The sequence below is a fragment of the Ranitomeya imitator genome, chromosome 4, assembly GCF_032444005.1.
Source record: "Ranitomeya imitator isolate aRanImi1 chromosome 4, aRanImi1.pri, whole genome shotgun sequence".
Classification (NCBI taxonomy): Eukaryota; Metazoa; Chordata; class Amphibia; order Anura; family Dendrobatidae; genus Ranitomeya; species Ranitomeya imitator.
Genome location: NC_091285.1, coordinates 688857002 through 688876766, shown reverse-complemented (window position 1 = coordinate 688876766; position 19765 = coordinate 688857002). Strand labels below are relative to the sequence as shown.

At 48.5% G+C, this 19765-nt stretch overlaps 1 protein-coding gene across 1 annotated transcript in view; it reads left to right on the top strand.

Annotated features, from left to right (window-relative positions):
- The first annotated feature begins 15633 nt into the window (after positions 1-15633).
- Positions 15634-19765, top strand: part of EFNB3 (ephrin B3) — a 127409-nt gene continuing 123277 nt past the window's right edge. Inside the window, exon 1 of the mRNA XM_069767429.1 lies at positions 15634-16227. Coding sequence (XP_069623530.1) covers positions 16109-16227 — 119 coding nt within the window. The 5' untranslated portion in view covers positions 15634-16108. The remainder of the gene's footprint in view (positions 16228-19765) is intronic.

The following is a 19765-nucleotide window of genomic DNA, read 5'->3' as shown; positions in this document are numbered from 1 at the left end:
TAAAGCTGGACACAGGGGGGCAGTAAAGCTGGACACGGGGGGCAGAAGGCTGGACACAGAGGGGGCAGTAAAGCTGGACACAGGGGGGCAGAAGGCCGCTGGACACAGTGGGGCAGTAAAGCTGGACACAGGGGGGGCAGAAGGCTGGACACAGGGGGGCAGTAAAGCTGGACACAGGGGGGGCAGAAGGCTGGACACAGAGGGGGCAGTAAAGCTGGACACAGGGGGGGCAGAAGGCCGCTGGACACAGGGGGGCAGTAAAGCTGGACACGGGGGGCAGAAGGCTGGACACAGAGGGGGCAGTAAAGCTGGACACAGAGGGGGCAGAAAGCTGGACACGGGGGGGGCAGAAAGCTGGACACATGGGGGGCAGAAAGCTGGACACGGGGCAGAGTGCTGGACAGAGATGGGGCAGAGTGCTGGACAGAGATGGGGCAGAGTGCTGGACAGAGATGGGGCAGAGTGCTGGACAGAGATGGGGCAGAGTGCTGGGCAGAGTGCTGTACACAGATGGGGCAGAGTGCTGGACATAAATGGGGCAGGATTGGAAACAGATGGGGCAGAATGGAGACAGATGGGGCAGGATGGATACGATGGAGACAGATGGGGCAGGATGGGGAGATCATATGGGGCAGAATGGATACTCATGAGGGCAGGATGGGAGAACATATGGCTGGAGCCTGGAATGAGACACATGGGGGCTAGGATGGCGAATATTACCATAGGGGCTAATTAAGGGATATTATTATTGCAGTGATGTATTTATTTTATTTTTTGAGTATACTGTTTTAAATGGGGGGCGGTCCTGTTACTGTGTAGAGTGATACTATGTTGCCTTCTTCATGTGGTGTAATGTAGAAGTTGGGAAAATTGCGTAATGTGTTCTACAAGCGGAACTCGAGATAACTGTTTTATTTCCTGCAGAGACGAGTCCTGGCTGGATGAAGTGATGGCGGTCTGTGCTGGATGAAAGATGAAGGACTTCACCTAGAGATGTCACTGGTGAGTCAGTGTTACCTATACACTGACACTATACACTGTATACTATATACAGAGGTCCTGTGTACAATGTCACCAGTGATCACTGTATTACCTATATATTATATACAGAGCTCCTGTGTGTAATGTCACCAGTGATCACTGTATTACCTGTACACAGACACTGCTTACTAATTACAGATCTCCTGTGCATAATGGCACTGATGGTGATAGTATTGTGGGTTTTTTTTTTTATTACTGATCAGTATTGTAGTATTCAGTCATTGTTGGTTATATGCGGTCTGGTCATGGTGTAGCGGTATTTGTTCCTTGTATGTGATATTATTCGATCACTGTGGTGGTAATATGTCATCTGGTCATAGTGCTGTGGTATTTGTTCCTTGTATGTAGTATTATAGGTCATTTTAAAAATTGAAAAATAAATAAAAATATACCTAAATTGTATTGCATATTTTAACAAATATTTAGTAGGTTACAGTAGAGTAGGGCCAGGCCAAAAGTGTCTACCGTGTTATGGTGGCGGCTTAAAAAATCTTTTGGCCAAAACAAAAGCTGCCGGCTATATGTGTGATCTGGTGATGGGAACTGTCAATGTGTGATAGGTGAGAAGTGGAGATTTTCCAAGAGAGAGCGGTGGGACTGTGGACAGTTCGTGGGGTGGAGCCTGGAGTCGGGGCTGGGGTGGAGCCTGGGCGGAGTCTCAAGGGGGCCCCGAAAATTTTGCCAGTATGGGGCCCCGAACTTTCTAGTGACAGCCCTGGTTAGGGCTAGGGTTAGGGCTAGGGTTAGGGTTTCAGTATGTGCACACGTATTCTGGTCCTCTGCGGATTTTTCCGCTGCGGATTTGATAAATCCGCAGTGCTAAACCGCTGCGGATTTATGGCGGATTTACCGCGTTTTTTCTGCGCATTTCACTGCAGTTTTACAACTGCGATTTTCTATTTGAGCAGTTGTAAAACCGCTGTGGAATCCGCAGAAAGAAGTGACATGCTGCGGAATGTAAACCGCTGCGTTTCCGTGCAGTTTTTCCGCAGCATGTGTACAGCGATTTTTGTTTTCCATAGGTTTACATTGAACTGTAAACTCATGGGAAACTGCTGCGGATCCGCAGCGTTTTCCGCAACGTGTGCACATACCTTTAGAATTAGGCTATGTGCACACGGTGCGGATTTGGCTGCGGATCCGCAGCGGATTGGCCGCTGCGAATCCGCAGCAGTGTTCCATCAGGTTTACAGTACCATGTAAACCTATGGAAAACCAAATCCGCTGTGCCCATGGTGCGGAAAATACCGCTCGGAAACGCTGCGTTGTATTTTCCGTAGCATGTCAATTCTTTGTGCGGATTCCGCAGCGTTTTACACCTGTTCCTCAATAGGAATCCGCAGGTGAAATCCGCACAAAAAACACTGGAAATCCACGGAAAATCCGCAGGTAAAACGCAGTGCCTTTTACCTGCGGATTTTTCAAAAATGATGCTGAAAAATCTCACACGAATCCGCAACGTGGGCACATAGCCTTAGGGTTAGGGTTGGAATTAGGGTTGTGGTTAGGGTTGTGATTAGGGTTATGGCTACAGTTGGGATTAGGGTTAGGAGTGTGTTGGGGGGGTTAGTGCTGGAGGTAGAATTGAGGGGTTACCACTGTTTAGGCACATCAGGGGTCTCCAAACGCAACATGGCGCCACCATTGATTCCAGCCAATCTCGTATTCATAAAGTCAAATGGTGCTCCCTCAATTCCGAGCCCCGACGTGTGCCCAAACAGTGGTTTACCCCCACATATGGGGTACCAGCATACTCAGAATAAACTGCGCAACAATTATTGGGGTCCAATTTCTCCTGTTACCCTTGTGAAAATAAAAAATTGCTTGCTAAAACATCATTTTTGAGGAAAGAAAAATTATTTTTTATTTTCACGGCTCTGCGTTGTAAACGTCTGTGAAGCACTTGGGGGTTCAAAGTGCTCACCACATATCTAGATAAGTTCCTTGGGGGGTCTAGTTTCTAAAATGGGGTCACTTGTGGGGGGTTTCTACTGTTTAGGCACTCCAGGGGCTCTGCAAACGCAACGTGATGCCCGCAGACCATTCCATCAAAGTCTGCATTTCAAAAGTCACTACTTCCCTTCTGAGCCCCGACGTGTGCCCAAACAGTGGTTTACCCCCACACATGGGGTATCAGCTTACTCAGGAGAAACTGGACAACAACTTTTGGGGTCAAATTTCTCCTGTTACCCTTGGGAAAATAAAAAATTCTGGGCTAAATAATTATTTTTGAGGAAAGAAAACGTATTTATTATTTTCACGGCTCTGCATTATAAACTTCTATGAAGCACTTGGGGGTTCAAAGTGCTCACCACACATCTAGATAAGTGCCTTTCGGGGTCTAGTTTCCAAAATAGGGTCACTTGTGGGGGGTTTCTACTGTTAAGCCACATCAGGGGCTCTGCAAACGCAACGTGACGCCCGCAGAGCATTCCATCAAAGTCTGCATTTCAAAACGTCACTACTTCACTTCCGAGCCCCGGCATGTGCCCAAACAGTAGTTTACCCCCACATATGGGGTATCAGCGTACTCAGGAGAAACTGGACAACAACTTTTGGGGTCAAATTTCTCCTGTTACCCTTGGGAAAATAAAAAATTGCAGGCTAAAAGATCATTTTTGAGAAAATAATTTTTTTTTTTATTTTCATGGCTCTGCGTTATAAACTTCTGTGAAGCACTTGGGGGTTCAAAGTCCTCACCACACATCTAGATTAGTTCCTTTGGGGGTCTAGTTTCCAAAATGGTGTCATTTCTGGGGGATCTCCAATGTTTAGGCACACAGGGGCTCTCCAAACATGACATGGTGTCCGCTAATGATTGGAGCTAATTTTCCATTTAAAAAGCCAAATGGCGTGCCTTCCCTTCCGAGCCCTGCTGTGCGCCCAAACAGTGGTTTACCCCCACATATGGGGTATCAGCGTACTCAGGACAAACTGGACAACAACAGTTGGGGTCCAATTTCTCCTATTACCCTTGGCAAAATAGGAAATTCCAGGCTAAAATATAATTTTTGAGGAAAGAAAAATTATTATTTATTTTCATGGCTCTGCGTTATAAACTTCTGTGAAGCACCTGGGCTTTTAAAGTGCTCAATATGCATCTAGATAAGTTCCTTGGGGGGTCTAGTTTCCAAAATGGGGTCACTTGTGGGGGAGCTCCAATGTTTAGGCACACAGGGGCTCTCCAAACGCGACATGGTGTCCGCTAACAATTGGAGCTAATTTTCCATTCAAAAAGTCAAATGGCGCGCCTTCCCTTCCGAACCCTGCCGAGTGCCCAAACAGTGGTTTACACCCACATATGAGGTATTGGCGTACTCGGGAGAAATTGCCCAACAAATTTATGATCCATTTTATCCTATTGCCCATGTGAAAATGAAAAAATTGAGGCGAAAAGAATTTTTTGTGAAAAAAAAGTACTTTTTCATTTTTACAGATTAATTTGTGAAGCACCTGAGGGTTTAAAGTGCTCACTGGGCATCTAGATAAGTTCCTTGGGGGGTCTAGTTTCCAAAATGGGGTCACTTGTGGGGGAGCGCCAATGTTTAGGCACACAGGGGCTCTCCAAACGCGACATGGTGTCCGCTAACGATGGAGATAATTTTTCATTCAAAAAGTCAAATGGCGCTCCTTCCCTTCCGAGCCTTACCATGTGCCCAAACAGTGGTTTACCCCCACATGTGAGGTATTGGTGTACTCAGGAGAAATTGCCCAACAAATTTTAGGATCCATTTTATCCTGTTGCCCATGTGAAAATGAAAAAATTGAGGCTAAAAGAATTTTTTTGTGAAAAAAAAGTACTTTTTCATTTTTACGGATCAATTTGTGATGCACCTGGGGGTTCAAAGTGCTCACTATGAATCTAGATAAGTTCCTTGGGGCGTCTAGTTTCCAAAATGGGGTCACTTGTGGGGGAGCTCCAATGTTTAGTCACACGGGGGCTCTCCAAACGTGACATGGTGTCCGCTAAAGAGTGGAGCCAATTTTTCATTCAAAAAGTCAAATGGCGCTCCTTCCCTTCCAAGCCCTGCCGTGCGCCCAAACAGTGGTTTACCCCCACATATGAGGTATCAGCGTACTCAGGACAAATTGGACAACAACTTTCGTGGTTCAGTTTCTCCTTTTACCATTGGGAAAATAAAAAAATTGTTGCTAAATATAATTTTTGTGACTAAAAAGTTAAATGTTCATTTTTTCCTTCCATGTTGCTTCTGCTGCTGTGAAGCACCTGAAGGGTTAATAAACTTCTTGAATGTGGTTTTGTGCACCTTGAGGGGTGCAGTTTTTAGAATGGTGTCACTTTTGGGTATTTTCAGCCATATAGACCCCTCAAACTGACTTCAAATGTGAGGTGGTCCCTAAAAAAAATGGTTTTGTAAATTTTGTTGTAAAAATGAGAAATTGCTGGTCAAATTTTAACCCTTATAACTTCCTAGCAAAAAAAAATTTTGTTTCCAAAATTGTGCTGATGTAAAGTTTACATGTGGGAAATGTTATTTATTAACTATTTTGTGTCACATAACTCTCTGGTTTAACAGAATAAAAATTCAAAATGTGAAAATTGCAAAATTTTCAAAATTTTCGCCAAATTTCTGTTTTTATCACAAATAAACGCAGAATTTATTGACCTAAATTTACCACTAACATGAAGCCCAATATGTCACGAAAAAACAATCTCAGAACCGCTAGGATCCGTTGAAGCGTTCCTGAGTTATTACCTCATAAAGGGACACTGGTCAGAATTGCAAAAAACGGCAAGGTCTTTAAGGTCAAAATAGGCTGGGTCATGAAGGGGTTAAACTGAGGCATGGGTTCATCTTCCAGCAGTACAACGACCACGAACATCAAGAGCTACAATGGAGGGTTTATATCAGAGCATGTCCCAGTGTGTGAACGGCGCAGTCACTGGCCAGACCCAAATCCCAGAGAATCTGTGACGTGAAAATTACTGATCACTCTGTGGGAGCGAGGGTACAAAGAAGAAGGGGCAAAATGTCACCTCTAGATGTTTAAGGCTGGAGAGACTGCAGCAGTGATGGCAGAGATAGGTGGTCCTACAGAGTCCTGACCCAGGGGGCTGAATACAAATGCGCCTTGTCAGATTTCTGTTTTATCATTTCCTTTACACCGCGTCACACAGTGTTGGACGGGGGTGCCAAGGGCCCACCAGTAACAATGACTTTGGGGGCCCACTTTTCACCTGCACACAAATATTACATGACCCTGGTTCACAAATGTACTTATATCTCTATATAATAATAAACTGGGTAGTTTGGTTAATGAATGATGAGAACCAAGTAAATTATGACAAGTACTGCCCATACAGTAAGGTTGGGGGCCCAGATCTGCACAGGGGCCCACCGGGGGATTCCCCTGTTCGCCTGTGGGCCAGTCCGAGCCTGGCGTCACAGATACTTGATACTTTGTGTTGGTATCACATAAAATCACAATAAAATACATTTAAGTTTGAGGGTGCAATGTGACAAAATGTGGAAAAGTTCATGAGGCGTTGCTCAAGGCACTGAATATCCTTATATAAGGGAGGCGCCCAGGTTATAGCAGCTGTACATTTAATTATATGCCCACGTTATAGTGGAGCGCCCCCACGGCAGGGCAATGGGGTACTCGGATTCGGGCCCCTCTGTAGTCAATGGGGATGTCACGGTGGCTAGACCCGGCCCGTGGCCCTTTGAGGGGCGTCCAATAAAAGGGGCAACAGTTTATAGTATAGTGTTTGTGACGCCATCTGTGGTATTCGGTCAGGGCGACCGACGCTGCTGCGGGGTCCACTGGGGTGATGTTATGGCAGCTGGATGGTGTACCTTCCCACAGGTGAAGTGTGTCCCCAGGGCTTCCCAGTGTGTAGATGGTGAATGGTGGGTGGTGCAAGGCGCGGTGAATAACGCGGACACAAGGGTGCAGTCTCTTTACCTTTACTGAAGGCTTCAGCATCCACAGTCCAGGGCACCAGACCACAGGGCAGGCAGAGTCCGGCCGGTTTGGAGGCAAATCCAGAGTCCCCTTATCCAGGAGGAATTCAATAGCCTTCCCCTTGCACACAGTAAGGCTGGTTTCACATTTGCGTTTTTTGCCGCTGCGTTTTATCGCAAAAAAAGCATGCGTTTTTTTCCTATACTTACCATTAAAAACGCATGTGTTTTTTGCATGCGTTTTGCCGCGTTTTGACAACGCATGCTTAGTTTCTATGCTTGCGTTTTGTTGCAGAAATGCAACATGTAGTAATTTCTAGCAGTGTTTTTTTGCCGGTTAGGATCCCTAGGGTTAGGGTTAGGGATAGGGTTAGGATCCCTAGGGTTAGGGTTAGGATCTCTAGGGTTAGGGTTAGGATCCCTAGGGTTAGGATCTCTAGGGTTAGGGTTAGGATACCTAGGGTTAGGGTTAGGATCTCTAGGGTTAGGGTTAGGATCTCTAGGGTTAGGGTTAGGATCCCTAGGGTTAGGGTTAGGATCCCTAGGGTTAGGGTTATGGTTAGGATCCCTTAAGGTTAGGGATAGGGTTAGGGTTAGGATCCCTTAGGGTTAGGGTTATGGTTAGGATCCCTAGGGTTACTAGGGATCCTAACCCTAACCCTAGCTATTTCTGTTTATAGTGGGTTTTCTAGTTGATTTTGATGATTGGCAGCTGTCACACACTTCTCATCATGCGTTTCAAAAACGCAAACGCAGGAAAAAACCCATGTAAACGCATCAAAACGCCGCGTTTGTTTTAACACATGCAAAAACGCATGCGTCTAAAAAACGCAGCGTTTAAACGCGTTTAAACGCATTTTTTCACCACATGCGTTTGCGTTTAAAACGCTGCGTTTTTAAACGCTAATATGCAACCAGCCTAACACAGTAGGTCCCTACTTGCATAAGCTACCATAAGGTCCTCACTGTTGTTACTCCTCTCTGTCCTCCAGATGGTGCGGATAGGACAAAACCCGTATGACTGATGGCCTGGGGCTTATTTATAGGGACCCTAGAGACGCCCCGGCCTCCACAAGTTGCCACCGTGTCTTCTTAGGTATAAAGGTCGGACAGCCAACTTGGAATCAACTGCCCTGCCAGTCTCTGAAGTAGCTGTCTGTGGATGGATACCATGCTTGGCATAGGTGGTTTTCCTTTATTGGATGTTTTCCTTTATTAGATGCTGCCCTTCCCGTGGTTGTTCCTTCCCGGGGAAAGGCCTGGCTATTCACTGCCTGCGTTGAGAAACACGTGATGGTGTCTCCGCAGCTCCTCTACATGCATTTGCATATTTGGGGGCAGTGTTCTGGATTACTTAGTTGAGAAACACGTGATGGTGTCTCTGCGGTGTTGGATGTTTTGGTCTCCACGAGGTCAATCATCCGTGCCTTTATAGTCTCTGAAGTAATGGCATAGTGCTCTTTACTCCCTCGGTATTCTGGCCACCGGATCTGCGCTTCAGATGGAGGCAGCCTGCTTCTAGCTGGTCTCCCACTGATGTTTCACTCCTGTTGCTATGACTTCTTTTCTCACTCACTACAGCACAATTCCTTTCTTGTTATCATACCGTTGCTGCCGCCTCCCCAGTCAGCGTCTCTTTCTCCGCGCTCGCTCCCGGCCTCTGCTTCTCGTGCGCGCGCGCATACCAGGTTCAGTGCTGCGCATGTGCACTTCTAATCTTCTGTCAGTCCTCCTCTTTGTCTCCTCTATGGTCCTGGAGGACTAGTACCCGGAGGTCGGTTCTCCTTATTGTCCTCTCTATGGTTCTGGAGGTCTGTTACCTGGAAGTGCTACCCTGCCTGTAGGTATTTAAACTGCTTCCTGCCGTCCCTCTGTGCCTGGTTATCATTTGTTCCTTCAGGTGTTCCTGGCCGCTCTTAGTCTCTGTGAAGTTCGTTTTTCCCTCTGACTTTGGGTTTATCCTGTCTTTCCTGTATCCTGCTAGCCTCTGGGTTTCCTCAGTTCCTCCGCCAGTCCCTGTACAGTTTACCCATCAGTCCTGTGTCTCTGCAGTACTCTCTATAGGACTGCACTGCTGCAGTTTACCCATCAGTCCTGTGTCTCTGCAGTACTCTCTATAGGACTGCACTGCTGCAGTTTACCCATCAGTCCTGTGTCTCTGCAGTACTCTCTATAGGACTGCACTCGGGTGTCATCTGAGTGCAGCCTGATTCTTATAGCATGACACTGTGGTCCTACTATCTCCGCCTCTTCTTGGTCTTCTCCCGTCCTGGTCCTCCAGCTTCCGTGGTGATAGTCCCTCACGGGCCTGCCCCTAACTCTCCCTGTATAGGGGGCGGTCTATCTGGTCAGCTCGTCCGTGAGGGGTTCGTTGTCGCGGTCTAGAGGGTCCACTCTCCGTTTTCCCTCTTTGAATCATCAAACTCACAATAGGACTGCACTCGGGTGTCATCTGAGTGCAGCCTGATTCTTACAGCATAACACTTGTCCTTTCTTAGGATGCTGCCGCATGGGTTGCAGGCGCAGCTCCGTGTCCTTCTCCCTCCTCAGATTTCAGTCTGGATCTGACTAGAGATCACCCCAGCCAGCTCGACCAGGAGACCTTTCATTGTCAGTCCCCAGCCAGGAACTCTCCTCAGACTTCTCGTTCTGACTCTGACTAACTTCCTCACCAACCCACCAGTTTTACCCTAATGTGAGGAGTGGCCTAATAGATAGAACCCTTAGCTCCCCCTGGTGGACTGGAGCGTGAAGTGTGTGTGTGGCTGTGATACCTGAACAGAAGATCTCCTTCATTGCCCTCAGACCCCTGGTGGAAGAATAACATGACTGCAACGAACCAGGACTCTGGGGCGCTGCAATAGCATCATGCTCCACATCACCACATAGGAGGAGATGCCCAGGTTATAGCATCATGCTCCACATCACCACATAGGAGGAGATGCCCAGGTTATAGCAGCCTGCTCCATATCACCATGCAGGAGGAGATGCCCAGGTTATAGCATCATGCTCCACATCACCACATAGGAGGAGATGCCCAGGTTATAGCAGCCTGCTCCATATCACCACATAGGAGGAGATGCCCAGGTTATAGCAGCCTGCTCCATATCGCCATATAGGAGGAGATGCCCAGGTTATAGCATCCTGCTCCACATCACCACATAGGAGGAGATGCCCAGGTTATAGCAGCCTGCTCCACATCACCACATAGGAGGAGATGCCCAGGTTATAGCATCATGCTCCACATCATCACATAGGAGGAGATGCCCAGGTTATAGCAGCCTGCTCCACATCACCACATAGGAGGAGATGCCCAGGTTATAGCATCATGCTCCACATCACCACATAGGAGGAGATGCCCAGGTTATAGCAGCCTGCTCCATATCACCACATAGGAGGAGATGCCCAGGTTATAGCAGCCTGCTCCATATCGCCATATAGGAGGAGATGCCCAGGTTATAGCATCCTGCTCCACATCACCACATAGGAGGAGATGCCCAGGTTATAGCAGCCTGCTCCACATCACCACATAGGAGGAGATGCCCAGGTTATAGCATCATGCTCCACATCATCACATAGGAGGAGATGCCCAGGTTATAGCAGCCTGCTCCACATCACCACATAGGAGGAGATGCCCAGGTTATAGCAGCCTGCTCCATATCACCACATAGGAGGAGATGCCCAGGTTATAGCATCATGCTTCACATCATCACATAGGAGGAGATGCCCAGGTTATAGCAGCCTGCTCCATATCGCCATATAGGAGGAGATGCCCAGGTTATAGCATCCTGCTCCACATCACCACATAGGAGGAGATGCCCAGGTTGTAGCAGCCTGCTCCATATCACCACATAGGAGGAGATGCCCAGGTTATAGCATCATGCTCCACATCATCACATAGGAGGAGATGCCCAGGTTATAGCAGCCTGCTCCACATCACCACATAGGAGGAGATGCCCAGGTTATAGCATCATGCTCCACATCACCACATAGGAGGAGATGCCCAGGTTATAGCAGCCTGCTCCATATCACCACATAGGAGGAGATGCCCAGGTTATAGCAGCCTGCTCCATATCGCCATATAGGAGGAGATGCCCAGGTTATAGCATCCTGCTCCACATCACCACATAGGAGGAGATGCCCAGGTTATAGCAGCCTGCTCCACATCACCACATAGGAGGAGATGCCCAGGTTATAGCATCATGCTCCACATCATCACATAGGAGGAGATGCCCAGGTTATAGCAGCCTGCTCCACATCACCACATAGGAGGAGATGCCCAGGTTATAGCATCATGCTCCACATCACTACATAGGAGGAGATGCCCAGGTTATAGCAGCCTGCTCCATACCACCACATAGGAGGAGATGCCCAGGTTATAGCAGCCTGCTCCATATCGCCATATAGGAGGAGATGCCCAGGTTATAGCATCCTGCTCCACATCACCACATAGGAGGAGATGCCCAGGTTATAGCAGCCTGCTCCACATCACCACATAGGAGGAGATGCCCAGGTTATAGCATCATGCTCCACATCATCACATAGGAGGAGATGCCCAGGTTATAGCAGCCTGCTCCACATCACCACATAGGAGGAGATGCCCAGGTTATAGCATCATGCTCCACATCACCACATAGGAGGAGATGCCCAGGTTATAGCATCATGCTCCACATCATCACATAGGAGGAGATGCCCAGGTTATAGCATCATGCTCCACATCATCACATAGGAGGAGATGCCCAGGTTATAGCAGCCTGCTCCACATCACCACATAGGAGGAGATGCCCAGGTTATAGCATCATGCTCCACATCATCACATAGGAGGAGATGCCCAGGTTATAGCAGCCTGCTCCACATCACCACATAGGAGGAGATGCCCAGGTTATAGCATCATGCTCCACATCACCACATAGGAGGAGATGCCCAGGTTATAGCAGCCTGCTCCATATCACCACATAGGAGGAGATGCCCAGGTTATAGCAGCCTGCTCCATATCGCCATGTAGGAGGAGATGCCCAGGTTATAGCATCCTGCTCCACATCACCACATAGGAGGAGATGCCCAGGTTATAGCATCATGCTCCACATCATCACATAGGAGGAGATGCCCAGGTTATAGCAGCCTGCTCCACATCACCACATAGGAGGAGATGCCCAGGTTATAGCATCATGCTCCACATCACCACATAGGAGGAGATGCCCAGGTTATAGCAGCCTGCTCCATATCACCACATAGGAGGAGATGCCCAGGTTATAGCAGCCTGCTCCATATCGCCATATAGGAGGAGATGCCCAGGTTATAGCATCCTGCTCCATATCACCACATAGGAGGAGATGCCCAGGTTATAGCAGCCTGCTCCATATCACCACATAGGAGTAGATGCCCAGGTTATAGCAGCCTTCTCCATATCACCACATAGGAGATGCCCAGGTTATAGCAGCCTTTTCCATATCACCACATAGGAGATGCCCAGGTTATAGCATCATGCTCCATATCACCACATAGGAGGAGATGCCCAGGTATTAGCAGCCTGCTCCATATCACCACATAGGAGGAGATGCCCAGGTTATAGCATCCTGCTCCATATCACCACATAGGAGGAGATGCCCAGGTTATAGCAGCCTGCTCCATATCACCATGCAGGAGGAGATGCCCAGGTTATAGCATCCTGCTCCATATCACCACATAGGAGGAGATGCCCAGGTTATAGCATCCTGCTCCATATCACCATGTAGGAGGAGATGCCCAGGTTATAGCAGCCTGCTCCATATCGCCATGTAGGAGGAGATGCGCAGGTTATAGCATCCTGCTCCATATCACCACATAGGAGGAGATCCCCAGGTTATAGGAGCCTGCTCCATATCACCATATAGGAGGAGATGCCCAGGTTATAGCATCCTGCTCCATATCACCACATAGGAGGAGATGCCCAGGTATTAGCAGCCTGCTCCATATCACCACATAGGAGGAGATGCCCAGGTTATAGCATCCTGCTCCATATCACCACATAGGAGGAGATGCCCAGGTTATAGCAGCCTGCTCCATATCACCATGCAGGAGGAGATACCCAGGTTATAGCATCCTGCTCCATATCACCATGTAGGAGGAGATGCCCAGGTTATAGCAGCCTGCTCCATATCACCATGTAGGAAGAGATGCCCAGGTTATAGCAGCCTGCTCCATATCGCCATGTAGGAGGAGATGCCCAGGTTATAGCATCCTGCTCCATATCACCACATAGGAGGAGATCCCCAGGTTATAGGAGCCTGCTCCATATCACCATATAGGAGGAGATGCCCAGGTTATAGCATCCTGCTCCATATCACCACATAGGAGGAGATGCCCAGGTATTTGCAGCCTGCTCCATATCACCACATAGGAGGAGATGCCCAGGTTATAGCATCCTGCTCCATATCACCACATAGGAGGAGATGCCCAGGTTATAGCAGCCTGCTCCATATCACCATACAGGAGGAGATGCCCAGGTTATAGCAGTCTGCTCCATATCACCACATAGGAGGAGATGCCCAGGTTATAGCATCCTGCTCCATATCACCATATAGGAGGAGATGCCCAGGATCCTGCTCCACATCACCACATAGGAGGAGATGCCCAGGTTATAGCAGCCTGCTCCATATTGCCATATAGGAGGAGATGCCCAGGTTATAGCAGCCTGCTCCATATCACCATATAGGAGGAGATGCCTAGGTTATAGCAGCCTGCTCCATATCACCATATAGGAGGAGATGCCCAGGTTACAGCAGCCTGCTCCATATCACCATATAGGAGGAGATGCCCAGGTAATAGCAGCCTGCTCCATATCACCATATAGGAGGAGATGTCTAGGTTGTAGCAGCCTGCTCCATATCACCACATAGGAGGAGATGCCCAGGTTATAGCATCCTGCTCCATATCACCATATAGGAGGAGATGCCCAGGATCCTGCTCCACATCACCACATAGGAGGAGATGCCCAGGTTATAGCAGCCTGCTCCATATTGCCATATAGGAGGAGATGCCCAGGTTATAGCAGCCTGCTCCATATCACCATATAGGAGGAGATGCCTAGGTTATAGCAGCCTGCTCTATATCACCATATAGGAGGAGATGCCCAGGTTATAGCAGCCTGCTCCATATCACCATATAGGAGGAGATGCCCAGGTAATAGCAGCCTGCTCCATATCACCATATAGGAGGAGATGTCTAGGTTGTAGCAGCTTGCTCCATATCACCACATAGGAGGAGATGCCCAGGTTATAGCAGCCTGCTCCATATCACCATATAGGAGGAGATGCCCAGGTTGTAGCAGCCTGCTCCATATCACCATATAGGAGGAGATGCCCAGGTTGTAGCAGCCTGCTCCATATCACCATATAGGAGGAGATGCCCAGGTTATATCCCCAGATGCCTATGTTATATCGCCCTGTGCCTGTCTTTCGTGCGTCCTGGCAGCCCGGCGCCCATGGAACATATTTGCTGACGTGCCATCTTTAATAACTTTACTCTCCATCTGCTGTGGAACGCGTCTTCTGTGTTACATTATGCTAATTAGTCCACTCTTCGCCAGCTGCCAAAAGTCTGGTTCCTCCGCTCGTCACTGTCGCGCCCACATGCCGGTTTTTCCTTTTTCGGGTGATTTTGATGATTGTAGAGAAAGACGTAAGGAGACATTTGGGGCATTTTATTCTTGACTTCTCCTATAAGTATTCTGATTATAAGAATATTACAAAGATTTAATTAAAAAAATGGAGCCTGTGCCTTTAAGATGGCAGGAACAATTAATTTAAAGGAGCACTCCCCCTTGTGTTGGGATGCTGCATTGCATCAGTGAGCTGCACTGTGACCTGTGTCACTAATATTTCGAGGACAGGTTCATTTCACCTTTTTTTTTTTTCAGGAAGACATTTCAGAAACGACGCGCCAATTTCTGCTCGTTAATGGAGTCGCGTCTCGTCAGGTATTTTGGGGCTTATTTTCCTCGTCCTACACAGCGAGTTTTGTTTGTGCGTAAAATATCAACCTCTGATTAAATTAGATTGACCTCATGAATAATGGGGAAGGTTCCTTTAAGGAGCACGAGGGGGAGGGGCCTGGGGTTGGGGTTAACCTGTGGACCTGCCCTTACTCTTAAAGGGAAATTGCACTAATAAATAATGTCTCGAAAATATAGGATCTCCAGGCTGCATTTGGGTGGGGAGAGGAAAATGGTGGCCGAGACCCAAAACTGGGTCCTACAGTTCCTTCTACGCCTTGGTCTGTACGTGTGATATTAGGATGTGCTTCATCCATCTGTGTGGACCACCCTAAGGGAATAGAGGGGGCAACCAATACGCTTCCTATTGAATGACCCAGTTCACGGGCCCAGTTCACGCCTCATGGTCCGAAATATATAAAAATCCCCCTAACAGAAGCTGCCGGCCAACCAATCACTGGGCGTCAGGGGGTAACAGATTGGGGCAATTTTTGGGGGGCGATTTTTAGATCCAAGTGTAAAGACGACCTTTCCTCTAAACGTTGGCGCCCCATGGGTGGGCATAGGACTCACCTGCGCCCCGGCTCTACATGTGGGTGTGTGTACATTGTGTGCCCCTGTCTGGGTGATGATGCACAGTGTGGCTGCAGCCGTCCCTCCCTCCTCCCCCCACTCCTCCCTCCCTCCGCTGCTCTCCACCATCCCTCCTCTTCTCCTCCTGGCATTCATCAGCCTCTCCTCCCCTTCTCTCCACCTTCCTATTCTTCTGTGCAGGGATTTATTCCAGCAGCCTGCTCCTTCCCTGCAGAAAGACCCTCAGCTCACTCAGCCACACACTCACAGAGGGAGCCCGAGACAAAAGCCCCCTGGCTCCCATCATCCATGCCTTCGCCCCTCCCCCACCCACACTGCTCAAAATGACCCTCGTCCCCTCAAAATGGGCCAAACACCCTAAACCCTACTCCGCCATCCTCCTGCCAATATGGCAAAACTTTCTATCCTAAACTTTAGCCCACATCTTTAGAGCCCCAGCAGGACCCGACAAAGACCCCCGGACTCTTCCCTCGGCATCCCCCCTTCTATCCCCACCAGCACCGCTTGCATTTTAACCAAAATCCCCGGATTTCAGGGTGAACAAAGAGCACCCCCCTCGCTCTCCCCAACCATGTTTTTACGAGAGTTCCTCTCCGCTCTGTACATAAGGATGCTGATCACCCTCTGGAATTTTTGGATTATTTCAGCCTTGAGCCTGGACCCCATCTACTGGAACAGCTCCAACAAAAGGTTAGTGGGAATTCGGGGGGTCTCCGCTTAACCCTAACCCTATCCCTAACCCTAACCCTAACCCTGCCGCTCTCTGTACCCCCTGTCAGTTTTTGAGCTTTCGCAAAGTTCCAGGTGTAGAACGCCGGCAGTTAATTTTTGAATTCTTGATACATTGTATCTATTTCTTGCGCATTCTAATGGGGTTAACCCTTACAGCGCTCACTCGCTGACCCCTGCACGCAAACACCCTTTACATCCTTTTTGCCATTTATTTATTTATTTTACGCATTTCTAATTGAAATTTTTACCCATCCTCCTGTCCAAAAAGTTGCCGAAATTTGTAAAACAATGTATCTTCTTTTTAACCTTGCATTTATTGATCAAATACTACCGTATGATCTTGGGGAGTGACATTAAATATTCATTAAACCCCTGGCGACATTTCGTGTTAGGAGATGGGAACGCGATATTAATATTTATGTGGTGGCAAATTAATATTTGCCCGTAATAGCTGTGGCGAGAAGACGCACCCAAGTTTCTAGGGAAGAAAAAAAAAACTGTTGTGTGGTTTATTCTAGATTTTCTTCTTTGAAAATTTGGGAACATTTTTTTTTTTTTTACGCAATTTTTACCTACGAAAATAACTATAAATGTCAATATGTATATGTACGCAATGTGTAACCCTTTCGATTTTTGGGCCCTTTTAGCCCTGAATTGCAGCTCTAGGGTCCCACCTGGCCTCACAGACAGCATCAGTTTGTGTTGTTTTTGGGGTCTTGCTACGTTTTTAGATTTTTTGTTATATTTTTCATTGAACCCTGTGCTACCATTATAACTCCAGGGCTATTACCGGGGATCTGGTAACCCCTCGTGTGCCACATTCTGCAATTTTTGACTGCCTGTGTTTACCTTCCTCAGTAGCTGATGATGTATTTTCAACATCACCTTTGTTTTGCGTTTTTTTCCTTTTTTTTTCAGAAAAGCGCAGGATGACTCACTGGGAATATAAGCGTAAGACCCTGGGGCTAAACCAGTAGTCAGCAGCCTGCGGGCTATACAGACTTTGCATCCTAGGAGGATGAGCATCTTCTGTCCACACCAGACTGATGCTGAGCCACAAGCCATGGCGGTGTGGAACAAAGAGCTTGCAATCGGCCGCTGCGGCTCGCACAGGGGGGGGATGTGCATCTGACTCGGTCACTTTTTTTGCAGATGGCTGTGTTTACAGAAAGTGCACTCAGGACGTAAGATGGAGGCACTATGTGTTATAGTTCTGGTATTGGAAACATCTGTGTTTACATGACTCTATAGACCAGGGTTGGAGGGGCGAGGTGGGCATTTACCTGGGTCATACCCATCCACTGCGTGTAAGAGGGGAGGCAGAAAGACATGAAGTCAGTCAACGTCACTCCATCACGTGACTGTGCCATAGATATGGAATCCGTCATTGTGTATGGTGGTTCTAAGTATCCGCTTCATAGGGGCCCCACAGTTATAGGTGTAAGGGGGCCCCATGTGTAAAGACTGGGCAAGGATTGGAAGGAGTCGGAGATCTGCGGACAATGGCCGAGGGCTATAGACTGGCAGGCAACCAGTGTGATCCTTACACAGAGTGACAGCACATCAGACATTGTATAGTCTCATGGCCGATACACAGACACGAAGCAGCAATTATCTCACAGACGAATGGAATAACATAGTAAATGAGGCTGAAATATGGAAAGGTGGGGGGCTCCAGGGGGGGAACTGGGCGAGGAGAGAGGAAAGGTAGAAGATCTCAAAGCTCACTGGTAGGAGAACTGGGAAAAGAATGTGAACAGAAAAGAGGAGATGGTTAAATAGGGAGCAGGAAACCTTGGGAAATAGAGCGCACGGGCAAGGGAAAAGTGTAGAGCGCACAGGCAAGGGAAAAGTGTAGAGACCACAGGCAAGGGAAAAGTGTAGGGCTCACAGGTAAGGGAAAAGTGTAAATCGAGCGCACAGGCAAGAGAAAAGTGTAGAGCGCACAGGCAAGGGAAAAGTGTAAATCGAGCGCACAGACAAGGGAAAAGTGTAGGGCTCACAGGCAAGCGAAAAGTGTAGAGCGCTCAGGCAAGGGAAAAGTGTAGAGCGCACAGGCAAGGGAAAAGTGTAGGGCGCACAGGTAAGGGAAAAGTGTAGGGCGCACAGGCAAGGGAAAAGTGTAGGGTGCACAGGCAAGGGAAAAGTTTAGGGCACACAGGCAAGGGAAAAGTGTAGGGCGCACAGGTAAGGGAAAAGTGTAGGGCGCACAGGCAAGGGAAAAGTGTAGGGTGCACAGGCAAGGGAAAAGTTTAGGGCACACAGGCAAGGGAAAAGTGTAAATCGAGCGCACAGGCAAGGGAAAAGTGTAGGGCTCACAGGCAAGGGAAAAGTGTAGAGCGCTCAGGCAAGGGAAAAGTGTAGGGCGCACAGGTAAGGGAAAAGTGTAGGGCGCACAGGCAAGGGAAAAGTGTAGGGTGCACAGGCAAGGGAAAAGTGTAAATCGAGCGCACAGGCAAGAGAAAAGTGTAGAGCGCACAGGCAAGGGAAAAGTGTAAATCGAGCGCACTGGCAAGAGAAAAGTGTAGAGCGCACAGGCAAGGGAAAAGTGTAAATCGAGCGCACAGGCAAGGGAAAAGTGTAGGGCTCACAGGCAAGCGAAAAGTGTAGAGCGCTCAGGCAAGGGAAAAGTGTAGAGCGCACAGGCAAGGGAAAAGTGTAGGGCGCACAGGTAAGGGAAAAGTGTAGGGCGCACAGGCAAGGGAAAAGTGTAGGGTGCACAGGCAAGGGAAAAGTTTAGGGCACACAGGCAAGGGAAAAGTGTAGGGCGCACAGGTAAGGGAAAAGTGTAGGGCGCACAGGCAAGGGAAAAGTGTAGGGTGCACAGGCAAGGGAAAAGTTTAGGGCACACAGGCAAGGGAAAAGTGTAAATCGAGCGCACAGGCAAGGGAAAAGTGTAGGGCTCACAGGCAAGGGAAAAGTGTAGAGCGCTCAGGCAAGGGAAAAGTGTAGGGCGCACAGGTAAGGGAAAAGTGTAGGGCGCACAGGCAAGGGAAAAGTGTAGGGTGCACAGGCAAGGGAAAAGTTTAGGGCACACAGGCAAGGGAAAAGTGTAAATCGAGCGCACAGGCAAGGGAAAAGTGTAGAGTGCACAGGCAAGGGAAAAGTGTAGGGCGCACAGGCAAGGGAAAAGTGTAGGGCGCACAGGCAAGGGAAAAGTGTTGGGCTCACAGGCAAGGGAAAAGTGTAGAGCGCTCAGGCAAGGGAAAAGTGTAGAGCGCACAGGCAAAGGAAAAGTGTAAATCGAGCGCACAGGCAAGGGAAAAGTGTAGAGCGCACAGGCAAGGGAAAAGTGTAAAGCACACAGGCAAGGGAAAAGTGTAGAGGGCACAGGCAAGGGAAAAGTGTAGGGCGCACAGGCAAGGGAAAAGTGTAAATAGAGCGCACAGGCAAGGGAAAAGTGTAAATAGAGCGCACAGGCAAGGGAAAAGTGTAAATAGAGTGCACAGGCAAGGGAAAAGTGTAGAGCGCACAGGCAAGGGAAAAGTGTAGAGCG